Below are 24,875 nucleotides of genomic sequence, written 5' to 3'. Positions count from 1 at the left end.
TATTCTGTTATTCGTAACCTTCTATACTGTTACTCACAAGAAAAGCATCCATTCCTTTCTTAAATTCATTCAGTGAGTTGGCCATCGCCACTTCCTCAGGAAGAGAATTCCAGAGCCTCACTGCTCTTACCGTGAAGAACCCTCTTCTATGCTGGTGCAGAAATTGTCTTTCCTCCAAACGAAGAGAATGCCCCCTTGTTCTTGTCACAGTCCTTGGTACAAACAGTTCATTGGAGAGATCTCTGTATTGCCCTCTGATATACTTGTACATATATATTAGGTCTCCCCTAAGTCTTCTCTTTTCTAGAGTAAATAGACCTAATTTTGATAACCTTTCTGGGTATTGTAGTGAACCAACTCCATTTATCATTTTAGTAGCCCGCCTTTGAACCCTTTCAAGTTCAGTAATGTCTTTCTTGATCACCGGCGTCCAAAATTGCACACAATACTCCAAGTGTGGTCTGACGAGTGATTTGTACAGAAGGAGAATTATGTTTTCATCTCGTGTCCCCAGACCTCTTCTAATGCATCCCATGACCCTATTTGCTTTGGTGGCAGCTGCCTGACACTGGGCACTCCAATTTAGCTTCTTATTGACTAAGATGCCGAAGTCTTTTTCCATGTCTGATTTCCCCAGCAGTTTCCCATTTAGTAAGTAATTTTAGCATCTGTGTCTCCTTCCCATGTGCATAACCTTACACTTATCTGTGTTAAACCTCATTTGCCATTTTTCAGCCCAATTCTCCAATTTACTCAAATCTGTCTGTAGTTGCAAACTGTCCTCCTTTGTGTTAACTACCTTACATAGTTTTGTATCATCTGCAAATACTGATATTTTACTGTGTAAGCCATCCACTAGATCATTAATAAATAAAATGGTAGGGGGCCCAATACGGAACCCTGTGGTACCCCACTAGTAACCCTGGCCCAGTCTGAGTATGCCCCATTAATAACCACTCTTTGTTTTCTATCACTGATATTGAATCAGGAGCCCCACATAGTGCTCCATACAGTTCATGATAGCCCCATAAGATGCTCCATAGAATAATATGCCCCATATGCTGCTCCATAAAGGTTATGGCCCCATAAGATGTTTCATAGATGATGCCCCATATGCTCCCCCCATAAGATGCTCCATAGATTATGCCCCATATGCTGCTCCATAAAGGTTATGGCCCCATAAGATGTTTCATAGATGATGCCCCATATGCTCCCCCCATAAGATGCTCCATAGATTATGCCCCATATGCTGCTCGATAAAGGTTATGGCCCCATATGCTGCTGCGAATAAAAAAAAAAAAAAAAGACCTACTCACCTCTCGTCGCTGGGGGCCAGGTGCCGGTGTCCTGAGCAGGCAGGGACACCGGCGCGCTATGAGGGACAGGTGCCGGTGTTGCCGCTTGTTCAGGGCACCGGCACCTGAGATATTCACCTGTCCCCATTCCATCGCTGTGTGCCGCTCTCTCTTTTGGGTCCTTCAGTCAGTGACTGTTCAGGCAGAGGGCGCGCACTGACTACGTCATCACACCCTCTGACCTGAACGTCACAGACAAAGGACGCAGAGGACAGAGTGGCGTGCGGAGATGGGACAGGTGAATATCGCACCTTGGGAGAAGCAGGAGGGGCTGCAGAGACGCGCCAGGAGGGGATGAGTATGATCTGACCCCCCCCGGCGTATATGACTAGAGTATAAGCTGAGAGGAGGAATTTCAGCCTTTAAAAATGGGCTGAAAGTCTCTGCTTATACGCGAGTATATACGGTATATATTTTTCAGAGTATAGGAAGCACAAGGGTTTAGACTAGAGAAAAATGGAAATCTATTAATCTGTTATTCATTAATAGGTTAATATTAGATTAGCCTAAACATTATTAATAGCATAGTTATTACAATCGGAGGACAAATGACAATCGTCTGTATTTGGTTCCTCATACATTGTCTAGTCAATAATACATAATAAACTCCGGGGATGTGAGTTAGATTCTTTTCATTTGGTATTACTTTATATAGTCTGTTATACTAATGGTTAATCAATCAGGGAAAGACAAGAAAGGTAAAACTCTGGGAGATATAAAGTGTTTCCTGGCCTTTTCTTCCCTTTAATCATGTCACCATCTTTTGTAAATCATTATCAAGGAATGAAAGTTAGATTGAGAAGAGCAGTGTTTGCGCCGGCCACAACAGACATCATTTATACAGGAAAAGTTCAGCAAAGTCTTCAAAACAAAATGTGGATTACAAAATTTTTATGAAGATTTTGGCTACTAGGCTAAATTCAATTATTTTGGAACTTTTACATCCTGAACAGACTGGCTTTATGCCTGGTAAAAGTACGTACATTAATATTAGACGGGTTCAATCGGTGGTCCAATATAGTTCCCTGATGCCGGACAATAGGTGAGCATTGGCGTCGTTGGATGCAGCCAAGGCCTTTGACTCCCTTGAGTGGCCTTTCCTCCACGCATGCTTGCATAAATATGGTTTTGGGGATAGGTTTTTAAAATGGGTTAATACATTGTATATGAAACTTAAGGCCCGTGTCATTGTAAATGGTTCCACTTCTGGGTCCTTTTCTCTGCACAGGGGGACTCGTCAGGGGTGTCCCCTCTCCCCGGCCCTCTTTGCTCTTGAAATAGAGGCATTGGCAATTCGCATGAGAACTTCCCCTAATATTATGGGTATAGAGATAGCAGATCGGGTGGATACCATAGGCCTATATGCTGATGACATGGTAATATTTATGGATAGGGCGGTGGAGACGCTGACGGGGGTGATTGCCACTATAAACGAATTCAGTAGATGCTCCGGCCTGTATATAAATTGGGAGAAGTCTGCTCTGATGCCTCTTTCTCATGCCGCGACTTGGGACTCTCTCCTTGCTGCCTATTGTACCTCATTTTAAATATCTAGGTGTTCATATTTCTCAATCCAGCATGCTTGATCTGCAACTTAATATATATCTATTACTAGAGGTGGTTAAAGTCAAATTTGCGATCTGGAGCAAACTCCCACTGTCTGTAGCTGGACGCATTAATTTAATTAAAATGATACTACTCCCTAAGATCAGCTATTTTCTCCAACATAGTGCTGTGGTGGTACCTAAAGCCCCCGTTACACACTGCAATATCGCTGTAAGGTCACCGATTTTGTGACGTAGCAGCGATATTGCTAGCGATATCGCTACATATACTTACCTCCGACCGGCTCCCCCGCTGATTATCGCTGGTGCGCGCGAAGGTCCTGGATCATTTCTCGTCGGGCGCTTCCTGTGGCGCCGACGAGCGACGCGTGGACGCGGGCGGGAGGACGTCAGGATCGCCGCGTCTGACAGGTAAGTAGCGACCCCCGACCCCAGCGATGTCGCTGCTGAGATCTGCCTGTGTGGCAGCTCACTAGCGACCACTTAGCGATGCACCAGCGATCCATATCGTTGTCGGGATCGCTGGTTCATCACTAAGTGTAACGGTACCCTAAGTCTTTCTTCACTAATTTGAATTCCCAGATTACGTCTTTTATATGGGGGAAAACCAGGCCAAAGCTCAAGCTATCCCCTACAAAGACCAAAAAAAAGGGGTGGGGGGTAGCACTACCGGATTTTTTTTTTTCTGTATTATCTGGCGGGACAGGCCAGAGCTATAAATAAGTGGATGCCCGGTAATCATCTTCCTAACTCTGAGAGCCATGTGCTTCATGCCGCACGTGCTGATTGCCCACTCGGGTTTTTGGAATTGGAGAAAGTAAAAGTCCCACGTTTGCTACCCATGCTTCGTCTGGCAAGATTAGTGTGGCGACAGATTAAGAGGGTGGTTGGATTTAGTGATATCATAGCTGAAATGCCCTTATGGAATAATAGTTATTTTCCGACACTGCTTGCCCACCCATCTGCTGAATTCTGGCCTCAGTGCAATGTCTCTACGATAGGGGATATATATGAATGTGGTACACTATTATCTTTTGAACGATTACAAGCTAGGTGTGATGTCCCGAGGTCACAATTCTTCCGATATTTGCAATTAAGATCAGCCTTTCAATCGCACATGAGATATGTCGGTATGAATAATGCTATTTCGTCTCTACCCTTGATAGGCATTCTTAAATCACAAGGTCCCCAGGGTCTCATCTCCTCTCTGTATACACACATGCTATCGGTGGGGACGGAATCTGCCATATGCTTGGTTAGGGGGAAATGGGAAAGGCTCATCCCTGATACACGGGGAGAGAAGTGGGAGGAAATCCTGGAGTCACCAACTAAGGTGTCTCCGTCAATTAACCCCTTCCTGACATGAGACGTACTATCCCGTCCACGGTACCCGGGCCCGTATGACCGGGGACGGGATAGTACGTCTACCGCGATCAGCGGCGCCCATGTGGTGAGCGCCGCTGATCGCGGCCGGGTGTCAGCTGATTATCACAGCTGACACCCGGCACAATGTGTCAGGGGCGGTCACTGACCGCCCCCGACACGTTAACCCCTTGCACACCGCGATCAAACATGATCGCGGTGTACCGGGGGTTAAAGGGAAGCATCGGCAGGGAGGGGGCTCCCTCCGTGCTTCCCTGAGCCCCCCACGGCAGCGCAATGTGCAGCGCTGCTGCGGGGGGCTCCTTTCCTCCAGGCCCCCGAATCCAAGATGGCGACGGGGCCTTCGGGGGCCTGGGGAAGCTGGCTTCCTCAGTGCCTGCAAAGCGCAGGCATGAGGAAGCCTTGTGCACTGCCTGTGACAGATTGCTGATCTGTCACAGTGATCTGTGATGTGACAGATCAGCGATCTGTCACAGGACAGTGATGTCCCACCTGGGACTATGTAATAAAGTAAAAAAAAAATTAAAAAAAAGTGTAAAAATAAATTTAAAAAAATCGCCAAATTAGTAAAAAAAAAAAAAAAAAATTCCCCAATAAATTCATTTTTTGAAAATAATAAAAAAAACAAAACAATAAAAGTACACATATTAGGTATCGCCGCGTCCGTAACGACCTGCCCTATAAAACTGTCCCATTAGTTAACCCCTTTAGCGAACCCCTTAAAAAAGCACGAAGCAAAAAATAATGATTTATTATCATACCGCCAAACAAAAAGTGCAATAACGCGCGATCAAAAAGACGCATATAAATATCCATGGTACCGCTGAAAACGTCATCTTGTCCCGCAAAAAACAAGCCGCCACACAGCATCATCAGCGAAAAAATAAAAAAGTTATAACTCGCAGAATAAAGCGATGCAAAAATAATTATTTTTTATATAAAATAGTTTTCATTGCATAAAACCGACAAAAACATAAAAAAACGACCTAAATGAGGTATCGCTGTAACCGTACTGACCCGAAGAATAAAACCGCTTTATCAATTTTACCGCACGCGGAACGGTGTAAACGCACCCCCCCAAAAGAAATTCATGAAACGCTGGTTTTTGTTCATTCTGCGTCACAAAAATCGGAATAAAAAGCGATCAAAAAATTTCACGTGCCCGAAAATGGTACCAATAAAAACGTCAACTCGTCCCGCAAAAAATAAGACCTCACATGACTCGGTGGGTCAAAATACGGAAAAATTATAGCTCTCAATATGTGGTGATGCAAAAACTATTTTTACAATAAAAAGCGTCTTTTAGCGTGCGACAGCCGCCAAACATAAAAACCGCCATAAATAGTAAATCAAACCCCCCGTTATCACCCCTTAGTTAGGGAAAAATAATAAAATAAAAAAAATGTATTTATTTCCATTTTTCCATTAGGGTTAGGGCTAGGGTTAGGGCTAGGGTTAGGGCTAGGGTTAGGGCTAGGGTTAGGGCTAGGGTTAGGGCTAGGGTTAGGGGCGTGTTGGGGTTCGGGTTGGAGTTAGAATTGGGGGTTTCCACTGTTTGGGCACATCAGGGGCTCTCCAAATGCAACATGGCGTCTGATCTCAATTCCAGCCAATTCTGAGTTGAAAAAGTCAAATGGTGCTCCTTCCCTTCCAAGCTCTGCTATGCGCCCAAACAGTGTTTTACCCCCACATGTAGGGTATCAGCCTACTCAGGACAAATTGCAAAACAATTTTTGGGGTCCAATTTCTCCTGTTACCCTTAGGAAAATAAAAAATTGGGGGCAAAAATATCATTTTTGTGGAAAAAAATGATTTTTTTATTTTCACGTCCGAGCGTTATAAACTTCTGTGAAGCACTTGGGGGTTCAAAGTGCTCACCACACATCTAGATATGTTCCGTGGGGGGTCTAGTGTCCAAAATGGGGTCACTTGTGGGGAGTTTCAATAGTTTAGATACATCAGGGGCTCTACAAACGCACATGACACCCGCAGACCATTCCATCAAAGTCTGCATTTCAAAACGTCACTGCTTCCCTTCCGAGCCCCGACGTGTGTCCATACAGTAGTTTTCTCCCACATATGGGGTGTCAGCGTACTCAGGACAAATTGGACAACAGCGTTTGGGGTCCAATTTCTCCTGGTACCCTTGGGAAAATAAAAAAATGGTGACTAAAAGATCATGTTTGTGGAAAAAATACGAATTTTTTATTTTCACGCCTGGGCGTTGTAAACTTCTGTGAAGCACTGGGGGGGTCAAAGTGCTCACCACACATCTAGATAAGTTCCTTGGGGGGTCTAGTTTACAAAATGGTGTCATTTGTGGGGGGTTTCCACTGTTTTGGTACATCAGGGGTTTTCCAATCGCGACATGGTGTCCGATCTCAATTCCAGCCAAAAACGTCAAATGGCGCTGCTTCCCTTCCGAGCTCTGCCATGCGCCCAAATAGTGGTTTACCCCCACATGTGGGGTATCGGCGTACTCAGGACAAATTGCACAATAACTTTTAGGGTCATGTTACCCTTGGAAAAATAAGAATTGAGGGTGAAAAGATCATTTTTATGGAAAAAATATGATTTTTTAATTGTATGGCTTTATGTTATAAACTTCTGTGAAGCCCATGGGGGTTCAAAGTTCTCACCACACATCTAGATAAGTTCCTTAGGGGGTCTATTTTCCAAAATGGTGTCATTTGTGGGGGGTTTCCACTGTTTTGGTACATCAGGGGTTTTCCAAACGCGACATGTTGTCCGATCTCAATTCCAGCCAAAAACGTCAAATGGCGCTGCTTCCCTTCCGAGCTCTGCCATGCGCCCAAATAGTGGTTTACCCCCACATGTGGGGTATCAGCGTACTCGGGACAAATTGCACAATAACTTTTAGGGTCCTGTTACCCTTGGGAAAATAAAAATTGGGGTGAAAAGATCATTTTTGTGGAAAAAATATGATTTTTTAATTGTACCGCTGTACGTTATAAACTTCTGTAAAGCCCTTGTGGGTTCAAAGTTCTCACCACATATCTAGATAAGTTCCTTGGGGGGTCTAGTTTCCAAAATGGGGTCACTTGTAGGGGGTTTCCACTGTTTAGGTACATCAGGGACTCTCCAAACGTGACATGGCGTCCAATCTGAATTCCAGCCAATTTTGCATTGAAAAAGTCAAACGGCGCTCCTTCCATTCTGAGCTCTGCCATGCGCCGAAACAGTCGTTCCCCCCCACATATCAGGTATCTGCGTACTCAGGACAAATTGCACAATAACTTTTGGAGTTCAATTTCTCCTGTTACCCTTGGTAAAATAAAAAAAATTGAACCTGAAGTATTTTTTTTATGAAAAAAAGTTAATGTTCATTTTTTTTTTAAATATTCAAAAAAATTCCTGTGACGCACCTAAAGGGTTAATAGACTTCTTGAATGTGGTTTTGAGCACCTTAAGGGGTGCAGTTTTTAGAATGGTGTCACTTTTGGGTATTTTCTATCATATAGACCCCTCAAAGTGGCTTCAAATGTGATGTGGTCCTAAAAATAAAATGATGTTGTAAAAATGAGAAATCGCTGGTCAACTTTTAACCCTTATAACTTCCTAACAAAAAAAAATTTTGGTTCCAAAATTGTGCTGATGTAAAGTAATCATGTGGGAAATGTTAGTTATCAAGTTTTTTGTGTGCCGTATCTCTGTGATTTAAGGGCATAAAAATTCAAAGTTGGAAAATTGCGAAATTTTCAAAATTTTCGCCAAATTTCCGTTTTTCTCACAAACGCAAGTTATTTGAATGAAATTTTACCACTAACATGAAGTACAATATGTCACGAGAAAACAATGTCAGAATCACCGGGATCCATGGAAGCGTTCGAGAGTTATGACCTCATAAAGGTACAGTGGTCAGAATTGTAAAAATTGGCCCGGTCATGAACGTGCAAACCACCCTTGGGGGTGAAGGGGTAAACAATAGAATGATACATTATAAACCAATCATATTTGACTCCGGACCGACTTTTTAAGATGGGCCGTTTCCAATCTTCGGATTGTTTGAGATGTCATACATCAGATGCAGATTTTATTCACATGATTTGGCAATGTCCAATTATAGCACATTATTGGAAAGAGGTGACATCATTATTAACCTCCCTGGTACAGATTCCTGTTCCCCTTGAGCCATTGGTGTCTGTTTGGGGTGTGGGATGTTGAGACATGGGGACATTATACGGGGATTTTCTTACGGGAGACATTGTTCATGGCACGGAAGATGCTGGCACTGCGGTGGATGGGGGGTTCGGATCCCTCCCTTAGGGCCTGGATAGAATTGGTGAATTTGATTATACCATACGACCATACGCTGTACCAAAACAGAGGGTGCCCGAATAAATTTGAGAAGATATGGGAGGGGTGGGATTCCTCTCATCTCACGCTGTAGGACGAAGATATCGCATGATAAAGAGCTAATTATGTAGACATAGGCTGCAAATAGTTGTTTTGTAGTAGTAGTAATGGTTTAGAGGTTTGGCAGGCTTTATTATTTGAATAATAACACACAGACTATTGTAAGGCAATTGACAGTATGTTTTATTCTATACACAACTGGTATACATACTGTTTGACATTAATGCTCTGTGGAATGTATATGTGTTATATGGTATTTTCATCATTGTCAGTTTGCATATTGCATACCCTGTCTTTGGTTTAATAAATGAATTAAAAAAAAAAAAAAAAGTCTTCAAAACAAGTAATTACCTGGGGAAAATTCAATATCTTAACTGTCAGATCCCCCATTAAACATGTCCCTGGCAGTGGTGGGCTGCGAGACTCGTAGCACATCTAGGTCATTCTTCTCAGGCCCGCAGAATGTCAGCAGATCAAAAGTGACATCAGAAGGGAGGCTGAAATCACTAGACAATTACATGGAGTGAAAGCAGACAGCTGGAAAATGACTAAGTGCAGCACAGGTTTCTTCTCTTCTCGAGCTTTGTCTTAAGGGGCATTTACCCTGCACAATTAAGGATCTATTGGGAAGCTCATTCACGATAATTGTGCAAAGTAAGCTGGCTGCCGATCGCTCAACAAAGAAGACAACCAAAAGATTGTTGTTCTTGGCAGCTCATCGTCCTGTGTAATGTCGGATCAACTGGTCACTGCACATCTGGTGAGGGATGGCCCGTCTAAGAGCACATTTACACTGTACCATGCGTAGCCTTAAACGACCACCCACCAGAAACATGTTTGAGGGTCATCAGTTGTTTAATAGCCTGATTACACAGACAGACCACGCCTCAGATGTGCACTGATCTGTAGTAGACCCTTCAGTTCGTATAGTCCGCCATTGTTATTGGCAGTGTGGGTCATGTTTGCACATGACAATGAGTTGTTGAGAATGATGACCTGTGCAAACCACAAGATCATTTCACCTGAAGGAGCATTTATGTCTTTGGGTGAGTGATAAGCAGCCTGTTTTAGACTACACGATTATCATGAAACAAGCGCTCCTGATCATGATAATCATACAGTGTTAAGACAAAGCTTATTATGTCTATGGGTGCATTTACGCTCCTTCAGAGTTACTGTGCAGTGCCAATGCCCCCTTAGCAGTCACCACCTTGTCTATTAGCATATCAGGGAGGAGAAGGCTGACCACTTGTCAGGATTAGTTGTACAAGGTTTATGACTGGTCTGTTAATGTGTCAACTCCTTTTCAAGCCTACGCAAATGATGAGTGTGACCAGCATGGGCACCTATATATTGTTGGCACTTGGATCGTCAGTGACTGGAGATGACCAGTGGACTATGCTCTTCTAGTGTTGTGTACCGCCTGCATTGGACATTTTGTTATACATGGGTTTAGGGTTGTTTTTTTAAGTTCTGATATAAATAACTCATCTGAGTGCTGAGATTGGTGGCACTGGCTCTGTAGCATTCAAGTGAAATAAGGGTGGCACCTTGTCTCTGCACATGGTAAGTTAAATTCACCGGACTGCACCTTCAGACTACGATATAGATCCCCGTGAGTTAAAGGCTGGGTGCACATGATCCAGAACTAGCAGCGTATGTTTGCTGTGTGCAAAGCGCTGCCATCTAATGCATGTGAATCTGCATGTGTTCACTGAACCATGCAGATTCACCATGTCCAATACATTGTACGGGTGAAATTTCTCTTAAATTGATATACTGCGGTCTGGAGAGATGTGCCGCATGTACGTCTCTGCGGCTGATCCACGGGCATCTGTGGACGCTTAGTAGGCATGGGATTTCTTGAAATAAATGCCCACCGTCAATCCCGCAGCGATTACTGATTGTTACATATTGCAATATGATTAGTAATGGATAGGTGTCTTATAGATGCCTCTCCATTACTAAGCTGTGGGCTTGATGTCACCTGACAATACAAAGGTGACATAACCTCACTTTCCACCGCCACAGGGCAAGTGGAACGAGCTGGGCAAAGCGCCAGAACTAGCGCATCTAATAGATGTGCCTTTTCTGGGCAGCTGCGGCTGATTATCAAAAATACAGGGGAACCCCACGTTGTGTTTTTTTTTTTTTTTTAGTGTATTTACTTATAGCGCAGGTGGCGACTGATAAACTTTCATCAGCTGCCGCTTGCTCTTGCTGTTATAAGCTGAATACAACTCTCAGCATTGCCTCCTGCTAGCGCTGATGGCAGTGCAAGCAGGGGACAGTGATGTGAGTTGCCTTCAGCACCCGGCGCCGGGGAACAGCATGAAAAGTACCACTGATTCCCAGACGCTGGTACGTGTCACACTGATGACACACGGTAGTTATTTGTGTGTCATTAGTGTGTGCGGGACGTTTTGTGGCCCGTGCTGCTGTTAAAAAAATGGACGTGTCAGCGTGTTTTGCCCGTGGAAACATACTGACATATGCACAGAGGCCTACATGTGTAATGGCCCCGTCACACATGGCGATTCACCAGCGATCCCGACAACGATATGAACTTGTCAGGACCGCTGGTGTGTCGCTACATGATCGCTGGTGAGCTGCCAAACAGGCAGCTTCATCAGCGATCAGCACCAGTGACGACGAGTGCGCGCGTCGCTGTGTACCTTAGCTACCAGAGCGCTGGTGCAGGGAGCTGGTAACCAAGGTAAATATCGGGTTTCTAAGCGCCGCGCGGCACTTAGAAACCCGCTGTTTACCTTGGTTACCAGCTCCCTGCACCAGCGCGCTGGTATCTAAGGTACACTGCGGGTTTCTAAGCAATGAGCGGCGCTTAGAAACCTGCTGTTTACCTTGGATACGAGCTGGGAGATCGCTGATCGTTGCAGCGATGCGTGCTGGCAAGCGGGAGACCAACGATAAAAAAAAAAAGTCCAGGGCATTCGAGCATGATCAGCGATACCCAGCAGGGGGACTGGTCGCTGATATCTGTCACACACAGCGATATCGCTGGTGAGATCGCTGTTGCGTCACAAAACTTGTGACTCAGCAGCGATCTCGCTGTGTGTGACGGGGGGAGGGGGGGCTTAAGTGTCTCTGGTGCGTGTGAATACTGTCACCACACATACTGGAAACGCTGACGTGTGAAAGAGGCCTTATGGTGCTATTAGATTATATAACAAGAACCTGTTGACAGATTCCCTTTACGTTAAGCTGGAGTCACACATGGCAATCTCGCTAGCGAGATCGCTGCTGAGTCACAACTTTTGTGGCGTAACAGCGATCTCACCAGCGAGATCGCTGTGTGTGACAGCGATCAGCGAGCAGCCCCCCTGCCGGTATCGCTGATCGCTGCAAGAAACCTCTGGACATTTTTTTTGGTCGCTGGGCTCTCGCTGGCCAGCACGCATCGCTGCGTGTGACAGGCGGGAGACCAGCGATCAGCTGTAAAAAATAAAATTAAAATAAAAAATAATATTGTTATTCTCACCTTCCGACATCCCGCGCAGCCATCCCGCCTCTCTCCACGCTCCGGTCCCAGTGATCCTTTGCACGAATGACCGCGAGACTTCGCGCTCCTGCGAGACCGTGACTCTCGCGGTCATTCTCGCAAAGGATTACTGGGACCGGAGCGTGGAGAGAGGAATGCTGCGCGGGACGTCGGAAGGTGAGAATAACAATATATTTTTTTTAATTCTATTTTCTTACAGGGATGGCAAGCGATGCCGGGCGATCGCTGGTGAAGTTGTCTGTGTGACAGCTCACTAGCGATCCTGACACCTTGATATCGGTGTCGGTATCGCTGGTAAGTCGCTATGTGTGACTCCAGCTTTATTGTGACATGCTGCATTTTATTTGTGCAGATAAGAAGCCAGTTGTAGAATAGTAAGGGAAAACTTAGAAGGGAATTCAGAACCTTCATCTCAGGATTGTGGGGATCCACAAGTCAGTCCTCCTGATCATTATATTATGCCATGTCCTAGCATTAAACTGTCACTTTGAGAACCTGTTCTGAGTGCAGTCTGATTTTCACGAACTAACAGAATGGAACAGATGGAGACATTTTTTTTCCGTCTTCTATTCATCCAAAAAAAAAAATCAGTGCAAATAGGGTGTTATCCGATGTACAGCTAGATAAAAAGGTGGATTATGCTCACCAGATGAAGCTATTGTTACCACGTGTGCAAATATCCGCTGCAGCAGATCCACGGGTCAGCTGTTGACCGTACTATAGATAGATGAAGGGGTTAATGTGGATATAGTCCACGCTGCAGATAGATGATGAATCCAGAGATGTTTGATATAGAGAATGGTGGCTTATTGAACGCGTTTCAAAGTCTCAATGACTCTTTCATTAGGAAATTCAAATTTGATACCTGTGTGGTATTTCCTGATGAAGACGTCATTGAGACATTGAAACGTGTTCAATAAGCCACCATTCTCTATATCAAACATCTCTGGATTCATCATCTATCTGCAGCGTGGACTATATCCACATTAACCCTTTCTTTTGTTCCGATTCTCTGGCATGAGAGAAAATACAGTGATGTGTCCCTAACCTAAGGACATAGTTTTCATTGAGCTGTCCTGTGTGTTTCTTTTTTGTTTTTTCTTTTTATTGTGAAGCTTTCTGCCCCTAGTAAGATACTTAAAATCTTCAGCTCTTACCGGAGCCGCTCTGGTCCGCATCGCCATCTTGTGACCGCAGCTTCTGACTGACCAAACATCAGAGGTAACGGTCACAAGCTCTCAGTGTTAGTCTATGAGAGACTTGTTTTTGGCCTGGTCTTGGCTGTCGTAGTGTTCCAGCAAGTAGTTACTTCAGGATTGCCCCGCAAACACAGGACTGACAGGAACAGCTCCGATAAAAGATGACAGCGGCTGGTAAGGATAATAATGGGGCAGGGGACTTAGATTAGTTGCACCACTCCAGTGGAAAAATAAAAAAAGCTAATGCTGGAGTGGTGCAATAAAGAGCACTCCAATGAATATTTCCATTAAATATGTGAGTAAATTCCGCGGCGTCCCACTTCTCTATTCAGCTCACAGTGTGCCTGATCCGGAAGTCTCTTACGATGTAAGCCTATGGAGCCTTGTTCGGCCCCTCCATAGACTTGCACGGTAAAAGCCTCTTCCAGGTGACGCAGAGCAGCACTGGATCCAAAGCAGGCGGCCATAGGAGAGTGTACTGCCACGCTCGCACTACATTATACACATACACTCACATTTACTGAAATATTCCTGGGAAAGCTTCTCGAAGTCCATTTTCTTTTTTGTCTTGTGGTATTAGTTGCAGTTTCTGGTTCCAAATTCTTCAAAATGGCGCATGCGATTCATTAACTTTATACAAAGTCAAAAATCATCTTTTTTCTTCTTCCTTGAATTATTTTTGCAATTTTTGACTCCAAAAAATCACACGTTCTGCGAAATAATGCAAAACATAATGTGCTCAAAATATTAACGTACTCTAAGTGATACCAGGGGAGGAGGGGGACCGGTGTGAAATTACGCTACATTTTGAGACTTTTTATCAAATTACAATTAATGAATTGGGTGAAAAATCTGCAATCTAAACTCTGCCCACAAAGTGGAAAGCATAAAGGCTAGGACATTTAAAATAGTTAACCCCCCCCCCCCCAATGGATTGGGTGCAAATAAAAACTGGCGCAAAGGCAATGAGTCGGGTCTCGTACTGTTCACACTACGTCTGGATGATAAATGTATTTTCGGACCGTTTTTATTTTATTTTCTTAAAGCCATCTCTTACTCGTATCATAAAAATGCTGTGTGTATAGAGCCTGAAAGGTGTTTTCCGCTACTAGGTTTTATATATAAAAAATTCGTCCATTCCGGGCCCGTGCCATTACTCCACAGCATTCCCCATGTTCCCTGACAGCCTCCTCTCACCGGGGACTAATCTGGTAATGTGTTCTCATTTTGTGTTTTCGAGATTAATTGACAGGAGACTGTTGGCTTCAGCTTTTTGATGATATTCCAGCCTGTTTTCCACGTGGGCGAGGCATATTCTTGTATGGCTAGAAAGAAGTTTAATTTTAAAAGTATCTCCTCTCCACATGGTGTAATCTGCATTATTTTCCAGCAGATGGCGCCAGAGCCCTAGTGGCTGCACCCTCCATGCCCCCGCTCTGCAGCCTGCTGCATTGCCTCCACAGTGACAGCACTGGTCTGATACATTGTCTTCCCAGTGACATATAGTGATCACCGATCTCTGTAAGCCGTACTACAGTCACAGATCCAATTATACGGGCTTATAAATCAAATGATGCCCTTATTGTCAGATTTCGTTTATTACTCGCTGTATTTCCCCAGGGCTGTGAAACCAATACATTTTGGAAATATTTATCATAAATAAATTGACGTTCTAATGGAAAAACTTGTGACTTGTGCTGCTTGTGTTTTTACCAGTTGGTGGGAATATTTACTGGTTTCTTGATGGGGTTTTTTTTTTTTTTTGTGTGTGTGGACAAAGACCATTGTAATGAAGTTTTAGTTTTTTTTGTTTTTTTTTTTTCTCTAGAGTATTAAATTGTCTTTCTCTTCTGTGCTTGTGTTGCTGAACAATAAGCTGGCCATGGACAGAGGGATTTTATTTATTCTGTGTTAAGTTGGCTCTGAGTGGCCCTGGTTTAAGAAGCCCACGGCGTACCGGGCTCTCCCAGATATCACATAAGCTTCATACTTTGATGTATGAGACAAGGCAGCCTCCGTGGTGTCAGCGAGTCATGGATGTCATGTTACAGATTAATGTCATTGCTGCGATGGAACATGTGTTCTAATATTCCAATGGAATGTATGAAATGGCTGAAAGAACTTTTCTACCTGAAAATGTGCAATCATCAGACAGCCAGAAATTGTTTCTTGTGAATGCTGGCACACAGGTGTAATGTCAAAATGTCTGTTACCCAGCTTTCCCAGAAACAAAGATGGCTAAAAATTAGTGATGAGCGAACGTGCTGGGATAAGGTGTTATCTTAGCATGCTCGGGGGCTAACGTAGTGACTTTGGCGTGCTTGAAAAATATGTTTGAGTTCCTGCGGCTGCATGTCTCACAGCCACAGTATATGCAGGGATTGCCTAACAAACAGGGAATCCCTGTATGTGTTACGGCTGTTGAACAGCCACGAGACAGGCAGCCGCAGGGACTTGAACATATTATCTGAGCACGCCAAGTCGCATAGCATGCACAGATAACACCTTATCAGAGCACGTTCATTCATCACTAATAATTATCATGGAATGTGCAGTCAGGGCTTTACTGTGTGGGACCTAATGAAAATTGGCTCCTGGCCAGCAGACTATACCTCGCCTGCTAGCATCAGGTTAGTGAGAAAATCCAATTACATCTTGAGAGAAAAACCAACATAAGTGCACGCCTGACTGGGCAACCAAGGGTGGGTGTTACGTCCCCCAATGACGACTACGAGAGATCTTAATTTCTTATTTGCTTTATTGGAGGAGACCGAGAACCATGAGATGTCATAACTGTCCCTGGGGTCGGAATGAAAATGAAATATTTTACGTTATTATATGTTTTCCCCTCATTCTGAAACTGCCTCCCTGGTAACTGCTGCCAGCAGTATCTTCCTGCCAAGGCTAGCGGCTGCCGAAGCAAAGGTGTGGATCCTGTAAAACTTTGAAAAAGTATGCCCGGATGACCAAGTAGCTGCAGATGCTTGGTGCCGAACAGCCCAAGAAGCCCCCCACCGCTTATGTAGAGTGCACCTTAATCCTTATTAGCCTCACTAACGGCCATTCTAATCCAGCGCACCATGATCACCTTAGAGGCAAGTTAGCCTCTACGAGGGCCTTCCGGTATAACAAATAAGGAGGCCAATTCCCTGAATGGAGTGGTAGTCAATAAATTGTGCCTTACGGCCCTGACAACATCTAGGTTGTGCAAGGCACTCTCAATGAAACCACCTTGGGGAGGAAGGACAGAACCGGCCTCAACACTACGTTATCCTAGTGGAGGAAGAGGTAAGGAGCGTGCCATAAGAGAGCTGCCAGCTCAGATACCCTACTTATGGAAGTAATGGCTTCCTTTTTATAAGAAAGTTGTAGCACAGAGATCTCCTTAATGGGCTCAAAAGGTGGAGACTGAAGAACCTTCAAAACAAGACTAAGATCCCACGGATGAAGGGGAGACCAATATCGTGGACTAGTATGCGCTACTCCTCAGAGAGATATTCTGACCTGTGCTCAGAAGCCAGATCAGTCTAAAAAAGAGCAGCTAAGGTGTCCACCTGTCCCCTGAGAGAGCGAAGCGTCCGTAAGACTAATATCTAAAACGCTTATAATGGCTCAGGGAAACAGACCCCTGTACCTTCCTAGTGACACTACAGAAAAACTCCGGATGCCTGATGCTAGCAGGCGAGGTATAGTCTGCTGGGGAAGAGCCAGTTTCTCCTTTACATTTTTGTTTTCACACCTTTATTTTTTTACTTTAACTATGAGACTACTTAGGTGGCATGGCAGCAGTCCCTAGTTGGTTGAAGGTCTTTCTAATTTTGGCTAAATTACATGGCACAGGAGGATGAAGTAAAATATAGATCGAGATAACGATCCTCTTTCTTGCTGCTCATGTAAATGAGAAGCCTCAATGGCCCTGAGCACCCAATGGAGCTAGGTTGTTAAAGGGAGTCCTTCAGCCCAAAGTATAAATGAAGCACACAGCCTTGTATGGGGTGTAGCCCTATAAAAATGTGACCTTTAATATTGCTTCTCCTCCCCCCCCCTCACTGGTGATTGACAGCATTTGTCTGAGCGTTCTCTGGAGAAGGTGGCTCCAGGCAAGCCAGTGCTGTCAATTGCCAGTGAGGCAGGTGGGGACATGTGGAATGGTGCGAGAGCCTCCTGGTCATGCCCAAGGTGCACCAAGCAGCCTAATTTATTTCTCTTACCCACTTAGGCTAGGTTCACATTAGCGTTTGAGTCCGCAGCGTTTTTAATGCGCATCATCTTACGCATGACTGAAAAAAAAACGCTGTGTGCATGCGTTTGTATGCGTTTTTGCATGCGTTTGCGTTGTTTATGCGCATACGTTCGATATGACATCAGACAAAATTGAGCATGTCTCATGGTATTTCTATTTACATTTTGAAGAACGCATACGTTCCCATAGCCAGTAATGCGTTTATTTGATGCACTCATCCGCATGCGCATGACTGCGCATATTTGATGCGTTTTTAACGCATCAAAAATGCAACATGTTGCGTTCGCTGGACACCGCTGCACACCGAAAAATGACGCATGCGTATGCTGACGTATGCAAACTGATGCGTACAAAATGTTAAAGATAAGCACACGTGACGCATACGGATTGCTGCGGATGAAACGCTGCGCACACAGACGCAAATGTGAAACCAGCCTTATACAGCACTACTAATTCTGCAGCACCTTTCAGACCTTATCAGCACTGTCCCCATTGGGGCTCACAAGCTAGATTCCCTATTACTGTTTTTGGAGTGTGGGAGGAAAGCCACACAGACACGGAGAGAGCATACAAACTCCTAAGCATGTATGATTAAACGTTAGTATTTGCAGCAATTACAACACTCAGGTGTTCCCCCCCCCCCCCCCCCTCCATAGGGACTGTATTCCCTATAACACGATGGGCTTTGTTTATACTGTCAGTTTGTGCTGGCAGACACTCTTTAAAAAGATATCAAAGACTAAGCGTCACTTCCAAACAGAAAACAGGTGCAAGAGTAGCCACCTCCATATATAACAAATTATAGTTGCGCTCTGTAGCGCTATAGCATGGAAGCATGAAATATCTGAAATTGGAATTTCATCACTGCTCTAGAAAATAGGTTAAAATGAAAATATTTAGCACATAAATTGGCTAATTCATATGTGCCCATCAGCCATGACAAGGCAATCTTTAATTTGTATTTTATGTATGTGTTTGTGTATATATAATATAACTTTTCGGCAGTGTCGTTCAGTCTTTTGATATTTGTATACATACGCTCCCTGACCGAACGCTCCATCCATCAGCCGCTGGTGGTTTTAATTACAGCAGGAGCCTACCTACCTATATAAATGTAAGCGATCAGCCCAGGAGAGGAAACACATTAGGTTCCCAGCAAAGGAGATCGCCTTGAGCTAAGTATCGTCATCTTGCCCTTTAAAAGGGCGACTGACTATTCAAACTAAGTACAGCCGCTTGGTGCACCCCAAACATTTCCTTGCACCTTCTCAACTATGTTTTCTCTCTCAGTAGAGCTGTCAATCAATTTTCCTTCATTCTCTTTGTAACCTGACCAATCCCCGGGGTTGTAACATTTCTTTTCACATTTTATAGACTTGCTACTTTGTAGCAACATCTTGTTCCAAATAAGGCCTGAAATTCCATAGTGCCAGCTTAGACCAGTGGGCTGCAATGTTTGCCGAGTATGGATCCAATGCAGGATGGTTCATGCCTATTTTCCCAGAGACCAGTCCGGCCGCCTCCCCTTCTGGGATGTTGTGTTTGCTTTATTATTCGGACGCTTACATGACCGCTGGATGATTATGTACATTTTTCCTTTATTATCATTTTGAGGAATTCTAGCTTTGGGAGCCTTATTGATATTTGCCACACAGTATATTGTGTGAATCATAACCAGACATTTATTTATTTATTTTTTTACATTTTCTCACTTTGTGCTTTGCTCTTGTTGTTTTCTTAAAGCTGAAGTCTAATCCAAGCGATCACGAAGAGGAAGAAGCCACCGCGCAACTCACAAAGTCGGATGAAATTCAGCGCATGCGTTCACAAGGAATAGCCGCCTACAACCAGAAAGACTACACAACTGCCGAAAGCTTGCTCAATGTCGTCTTGGAGGTAAGTGGCCATCAGTTGCTGGTTAGCATTGCCACGTGGTTGCACTTAGAGAGCAGCGCATCTCTTTGCGGAATCTGGTCCACAATCCAGTTGAGTGGTCCCCGGCGGATAGATGGGAGACCTGCAAATCTGTTACCTTGTGACGTTCCAGGCACAACATTTGATTTGTCAGGGCTGACGCAGTGTTATCTAGCTAATCAGACACACACTGGGGACGTATGAAGGTAAGAGATTTGCGGGCCTCCCGTATAGCCGATGGGCACCACGGAGCTGGATACTGCACCGGAGTCCTGCGCATCCGACCACTCATCTCTAGTTGCATATTTTTTTGTGTAGTTTATCTTTATATGTAGATATTCCCTTTTCTTGTATCCAAAATTCTCTTACCAAAGCCACGTGGCAGCCCAGATCTATATGTAACAGCGGTCCGTATACTATGTATCCTTTACTCTGCACTCGGCCTGATTCCAAGACGTCGGCTGCTGCGAGTCTCCGGAGGGAATGTGAGCAGCATTTAGATGTTCTATTTAGCTAATAGACCTGGAGTGTTTCATGTGCTGAAATGGAGAAACTCTTCAAAATTGTTGGTTTTGTTTGTCGCAATGTTTTCCCTCAAGGTCCCTTCCTGAGTGTGTCTCTTATTCCTTCTCTGACATTACAGTAATTACTCGCAAGTTAAAGACGCTGTAGTGTTTTTTCCCCAGTATTGTGCTGATCCTTGTGTAGATGTATGCTGAGATGTCACCAGTACTCTGCATAGGTGAATAATGTCGGTTTTGTTTTTTCAGACTTGTGTGTGGGATGCAGAATTGCGAGAGCTGAGGGCAGAATGCTACATCAATCAAGGCGAGCCCGGAAAAGCCATCAGTGACCTGAAAGCTGCCTCCAAGCTGAAGAGTGATAATACCGCAGCTTTCTACAAAGTCAGCCGCATATATTATAATTTGGGGGACCATGAGATGTCGCTCAGGTGGGTCCCTTCTTTGTTTGCACATTGATCTGTTTTATTGCTGCATTTTTTTAATGTGATATTTATTGCCACTGTGACATTTAAAGGGCTTTTTTCATTATTACCTTTGTGATAAAGGCATGGTTGCTGGGAGTCGGCCTGCTGGTTGTTCTGAGATGCTGAAGTGAATGGAGCAGGAGTGTGAATGCACAGCATATACTCCATTCACTTTTTGGTGCGTTGAACTGTCGGTCCTATAGCAGAGAATGCATTAGTGGTCACATATTCACACATGGATCTAGGGGACCTCTGTTCTTGGAATCGGTGGACGTTCCAGCAGTTAGACTTTTCTGAAGTCTCATTATCATCACAGGCAGGATGACAGTGACAGATAACCCCTCTGTTAACAATGACTTTTGCACATGCTTATTAAATACATCAATAAAAAGCATAGGGACTACATCAGCTTATTGCTGCTAATGTACATGTGGATTTTCTGAAGGATCAGGAAATATGAATGCAAATCATAATCCGAATAATAGAGGAAAAAATACATTTTACAAAAACAATTATTTTCAGATGTATTCTGTCTTAAAGAGGATTTGTCATTTGCCATAAATTTAGATAATTTTTCATTTTCCATAAATTCCACTGTTCTCCTGAATATGGTGTTTTTGTTCCGGCACCTCTCCATTCACTCCTATATGTAAATCTAATCTTTAGTCAAGTGGGCATGACTCCAACACAGAAGATTTACATACTGGGATGATGAATTTATGTTGGTGCAAACTGATGTGCAGAAAACAGTGAAGTGGCTACATCAGTAATGTGTAGCTGCTGGAGGGAGCCCTGCGGACCACTGCCTACCTGCCAGAATCCCCACCTCTTTTGAATAGTAAGCCATGCGCGATGTCATTGTTGCAATGTGATCCACAAGTGAGGAGCCAGGCTTGCTAATTGAAAGAAGAGCCATGGATGCTGAGAGGTAGAAGGGAGTTTGCAGGACTGACACCCGACGTCCTCCTATTACTGATGTAGCCGCAGGATTGGGTCCTGCAAATTGATTTAAACCATCTCTCATAGATCAGAAAAGGAGAGGCAAAAAAACAAAAGAAAAATCTTGTGATTCAGGAGAACAGCGGCTTTCACAACACATACAAAAATGACAAATATAGCAAGTAAAGAGTTTGTCCACCACCCTGACTCAGTTACTGGTATTGCCATAAATGTTTAAGGATAATGCCCTAAAGATCCCCATATACGTTTTCTGACAAGTTTAATGCTGTTCTACGCCTCCCTGACTTACCCTGACACCAGCTCTTGTCATAGTGATCGCTTCCTCTTCTCCCTTCTGGCTCTATTTCCCATCAATCCTTATGCTGGGCTGCGAGCCAGCAGTGAGCACAGACCTGTTACTCCGCTACACCACTCCCACTCCTCATGTCTCACACAGGCCCGGCGTCTCCTGTATATGGGACCGCAGGAAATGCAAGTGATGGGCTATTACACCAGTCCAGAGTCTGTCTACTTCTCCCTCACTGAACTGTTAGGATGGATTCATGGGGAGAGATTTGAATGTAAAGAATCTCTGCACTATTAGTACAGTGAACACAACTGCTTAAAAGGCCATACCATACACCAAAGATAACTGCTTAAAAGCAGCAACCTGTTACGTTACTGCTAATAACTGGAAATGTTACAAGTACCTCATAGGAAAATGGTGGCTCTATCACAGATTTAAATAAAACAAAAAATGGCAAACTGAGGTGAGAGATGGTAAGAAAACTGCCCTCACCATACGTGTAGTAGTAGATGAGTGAGTGTCCATAGCATGACAGATCCTTTGAGCTGCTGTGGTCACCACTGCAGGTACAGTAAAAAAAAAGAGACAAAACTGTGTTGGTGACGTCACCCGCTCAGCGATGCCATATGGACTGTATACAAGGGATTGCTGGGGCAGTGCTGGCCGGGGCGCCATAGCATGGAGAAGCTCTTCCGCTAGAAATCCAGGATACACCATCTAATCTTACAAGTGGGATTGAATACAAATGCTATGTCTACGGGACAACTAATACGGATCTGTCATGATATGGACAGTCGCTGACTATTATAACACACATGGGCAGGGTCATTTCCTTACTATCTCGCACCTTAGTATGCTCTATTTTGGTCTATTTAGCAACCCTATTTTTATTAATTACCGTATACTGTGATACAGCCATCAATCTCCTTTAAGGTAGTTTTAAAATTTTCCGTTGTTGTTAGCAATTTAATCAAGTTGTTGCTTCTAAGCAGATGTCTCCATTATATTAATAGCACAAAGATTCTTTGCATGCTTTTAATACTAGTCATTGTTAAACTACCGTGGGGTGTACAGAGCCATAATTGTTTGCTGCTGAAGACAAATGTGTCAACATTGCATCTTGAGTTCTTCGGAGATATATATATATATTATAATATAAAAAAAAAAAAGCAGCACACCATGTTAGTTTTCAATAAAGTGCTTTTTTAATAGCTCATATGGCTATATGCCCATGCAGCAACGTTTCGGTTCAATGGATGTGAACCTTTTTCAAGCACGTTGCTGCATGGGCACATAGCCATTTGCTTTCTTTTTTGATGGACTATATGGAGGTTTGGTATGTACCTTGAGGGCTTGCACCCAAATCTTATTTTTTTTTTTTCTATTTTGTGCTGTTTTTTTCAATTTTGATTATATATATATATATATATATATATATATATATATATATATATATATATATATATATATATATATATATATATATATAATATAATATTAATTACAGCAGGGTATATACATTACACAGTGTGTCTGTGTGGACATACAAATCTATGGGTAAGCTGGGTCTGCAGAAGCTGCGAGCGCTGCTGAATGAAGTCCCACCCACCCCATAAGCTTCCAGATCCCGGAAGTGAGGGAGAATCTGACTCGACATCACAGGAAGTCGGAGGATGCTCAGCCAGAGATATGTGGCCAGGAGAGCGGCACAGGTTACTGAAGGATTTGACAAAGCAAAGTATTTGGTGAGCTGCTTATTTATGACTGACAGTTCACTTGAAAGGGTAATGTAAAGTAGTGGCCATCCCCTTTTAAAGCTAAATAAAATTCTTTAATTATTAGCTTCCATTTTCAGGGAACATTTTATAGAGTAATAATTTGTATCGCCTTAAATTGTCGGCTCTGTCATTATAATTGGCTAATTCATAAAAATGTATCTTTTTTAATTTGCAGTGAAATCCGGGAATGTTTAAAACTTGATCCTGACCACAAAGATTGCTTTTCACATTATAAACAAGTAAAGAAGCTGAACAAACAGATTCAGACCGCCGAAGAGCTCATACAGGAAGGAAGGTACAGAATAATGCTGGAATACACCATCTGTGTACATTAGGTTGTGTTCACACATGGCGAATCCCTTACAGAACATTGTTAATAGAAAATCTGCCACAAACTTTACTTTTACAAAGCTCAATTACAGTGGAAAAAAACACTACTTTTGAGAATTTATTTAGGACATGGATGTAACACACACACACACACACACACACACACACACACACACACACACACACACACACACACACACACACACACACACACACCACGTCCATTCACACTATAGATGTAGCGGTTTGGAAAATTCATTAACCTAAATTGTGAATGATCAAAATGACACATTTGGATTTTGCTTAAATTGCATCATATGTGATTGCAGGGAACCCATCACCAGGTTTTTCCCATATGAGATAAGGCCAGAACCTGTAAGCCCTCATATACCGCATGCTAATATGCTGAATATACAGTTGTGTGAAAAAGTGATTTCCTTTTTGCATGTTTGTCACACTTAAATGTTTCAGGTCACCAAACAAATGTAAATATTAGACAACGATTACACAAGGAAACACAAAATGCAGTTTTGAAATGAAGGTCTTTATTATTAAGGGAAAAAGAAATCCAAACCTACAGGGTGCTGTGTGAAAAGGTGATTGCCCCCTGAACCTAATAACTGGTCGGGTCACCCTTAGCAGCAACAATTGCAATCAAGCATTTGTGATAACTGGCAATGAGTCTTTTACAACGGTCTGGAGGAATTTTGGCCCACTCATCTTTGTAGAATTGTTGTAATTCAGCTATATTGGAGAGTTTCCAAGCATGAACTGTCTTTTTAAGGTCATGCCACAGCATCTCACTCGGATTAAAGTCAGGACTTTGACTTTTCCACTTCAGGGTCTAAGTTTTGTTTTTCTTAAGCCATTCAGAGGTGGACTTGTTGGTGTACTCATTGTCCTGCTGCATAACCCAAGTGCACTTTAGCTTGAGGACACAAACAGATGGCCGGACATTGTCCTTCAGGAATGTTTGG

At 43.5% G+C, this 24,875-nt stretch overlaps 1 protein-coding gene across 3 annotated transcripts in view; it reads left to right on the top strand.

Annotated features, from left to right (window-relative positions):
• Positions 1–24,875, top strand: part of DNAJC3 (DnaJ heat shock protein family (Hsp40) member C3) — a 74,723-nt gene that overhangs the window by 13,484 nt on the left and 36,364 nt on the right. For all 3 annotated transcript variants that reach the window (XM_073569572.1, XM_073569571.1, XM_073569570.1), the window contains 3 exons: positions 19,386–19,538; positions 20,327–20,508; positions 23,744–23,863. In XM_073569572.1, coding sequence (XP_073425673.1) covers positions 19,386–19,538; positions 20,327–20,508; positions 23,744–23,863 — 455 coding nt within the window. The remainder of the gene's footprint in view (positions 1–19,385; positions 19,539–20,326; positions 20,509–23,743; positions 23,864–24,875) is intronic.

This window comes from Dendrobates tinctorius, unplaced genomic scaffold (genome assembly GCF_039654945.1).
Source record: "Dendrobates tinctorius isolate UK_male_01 unplaced genomic scaffold, ASM3965494v1 ptg000026l, whole genome shotgun sequence".
NCBI classification, from domain to species: Eukaryota; Metazoa; Chordata; class Amphibia; order Anura; family Dendrobatidae; genus Dendrobates; species Dendrobates tinctorius.
This window is presented reverse-complemented; position numbering and strand designations above follow the sequence as displayed.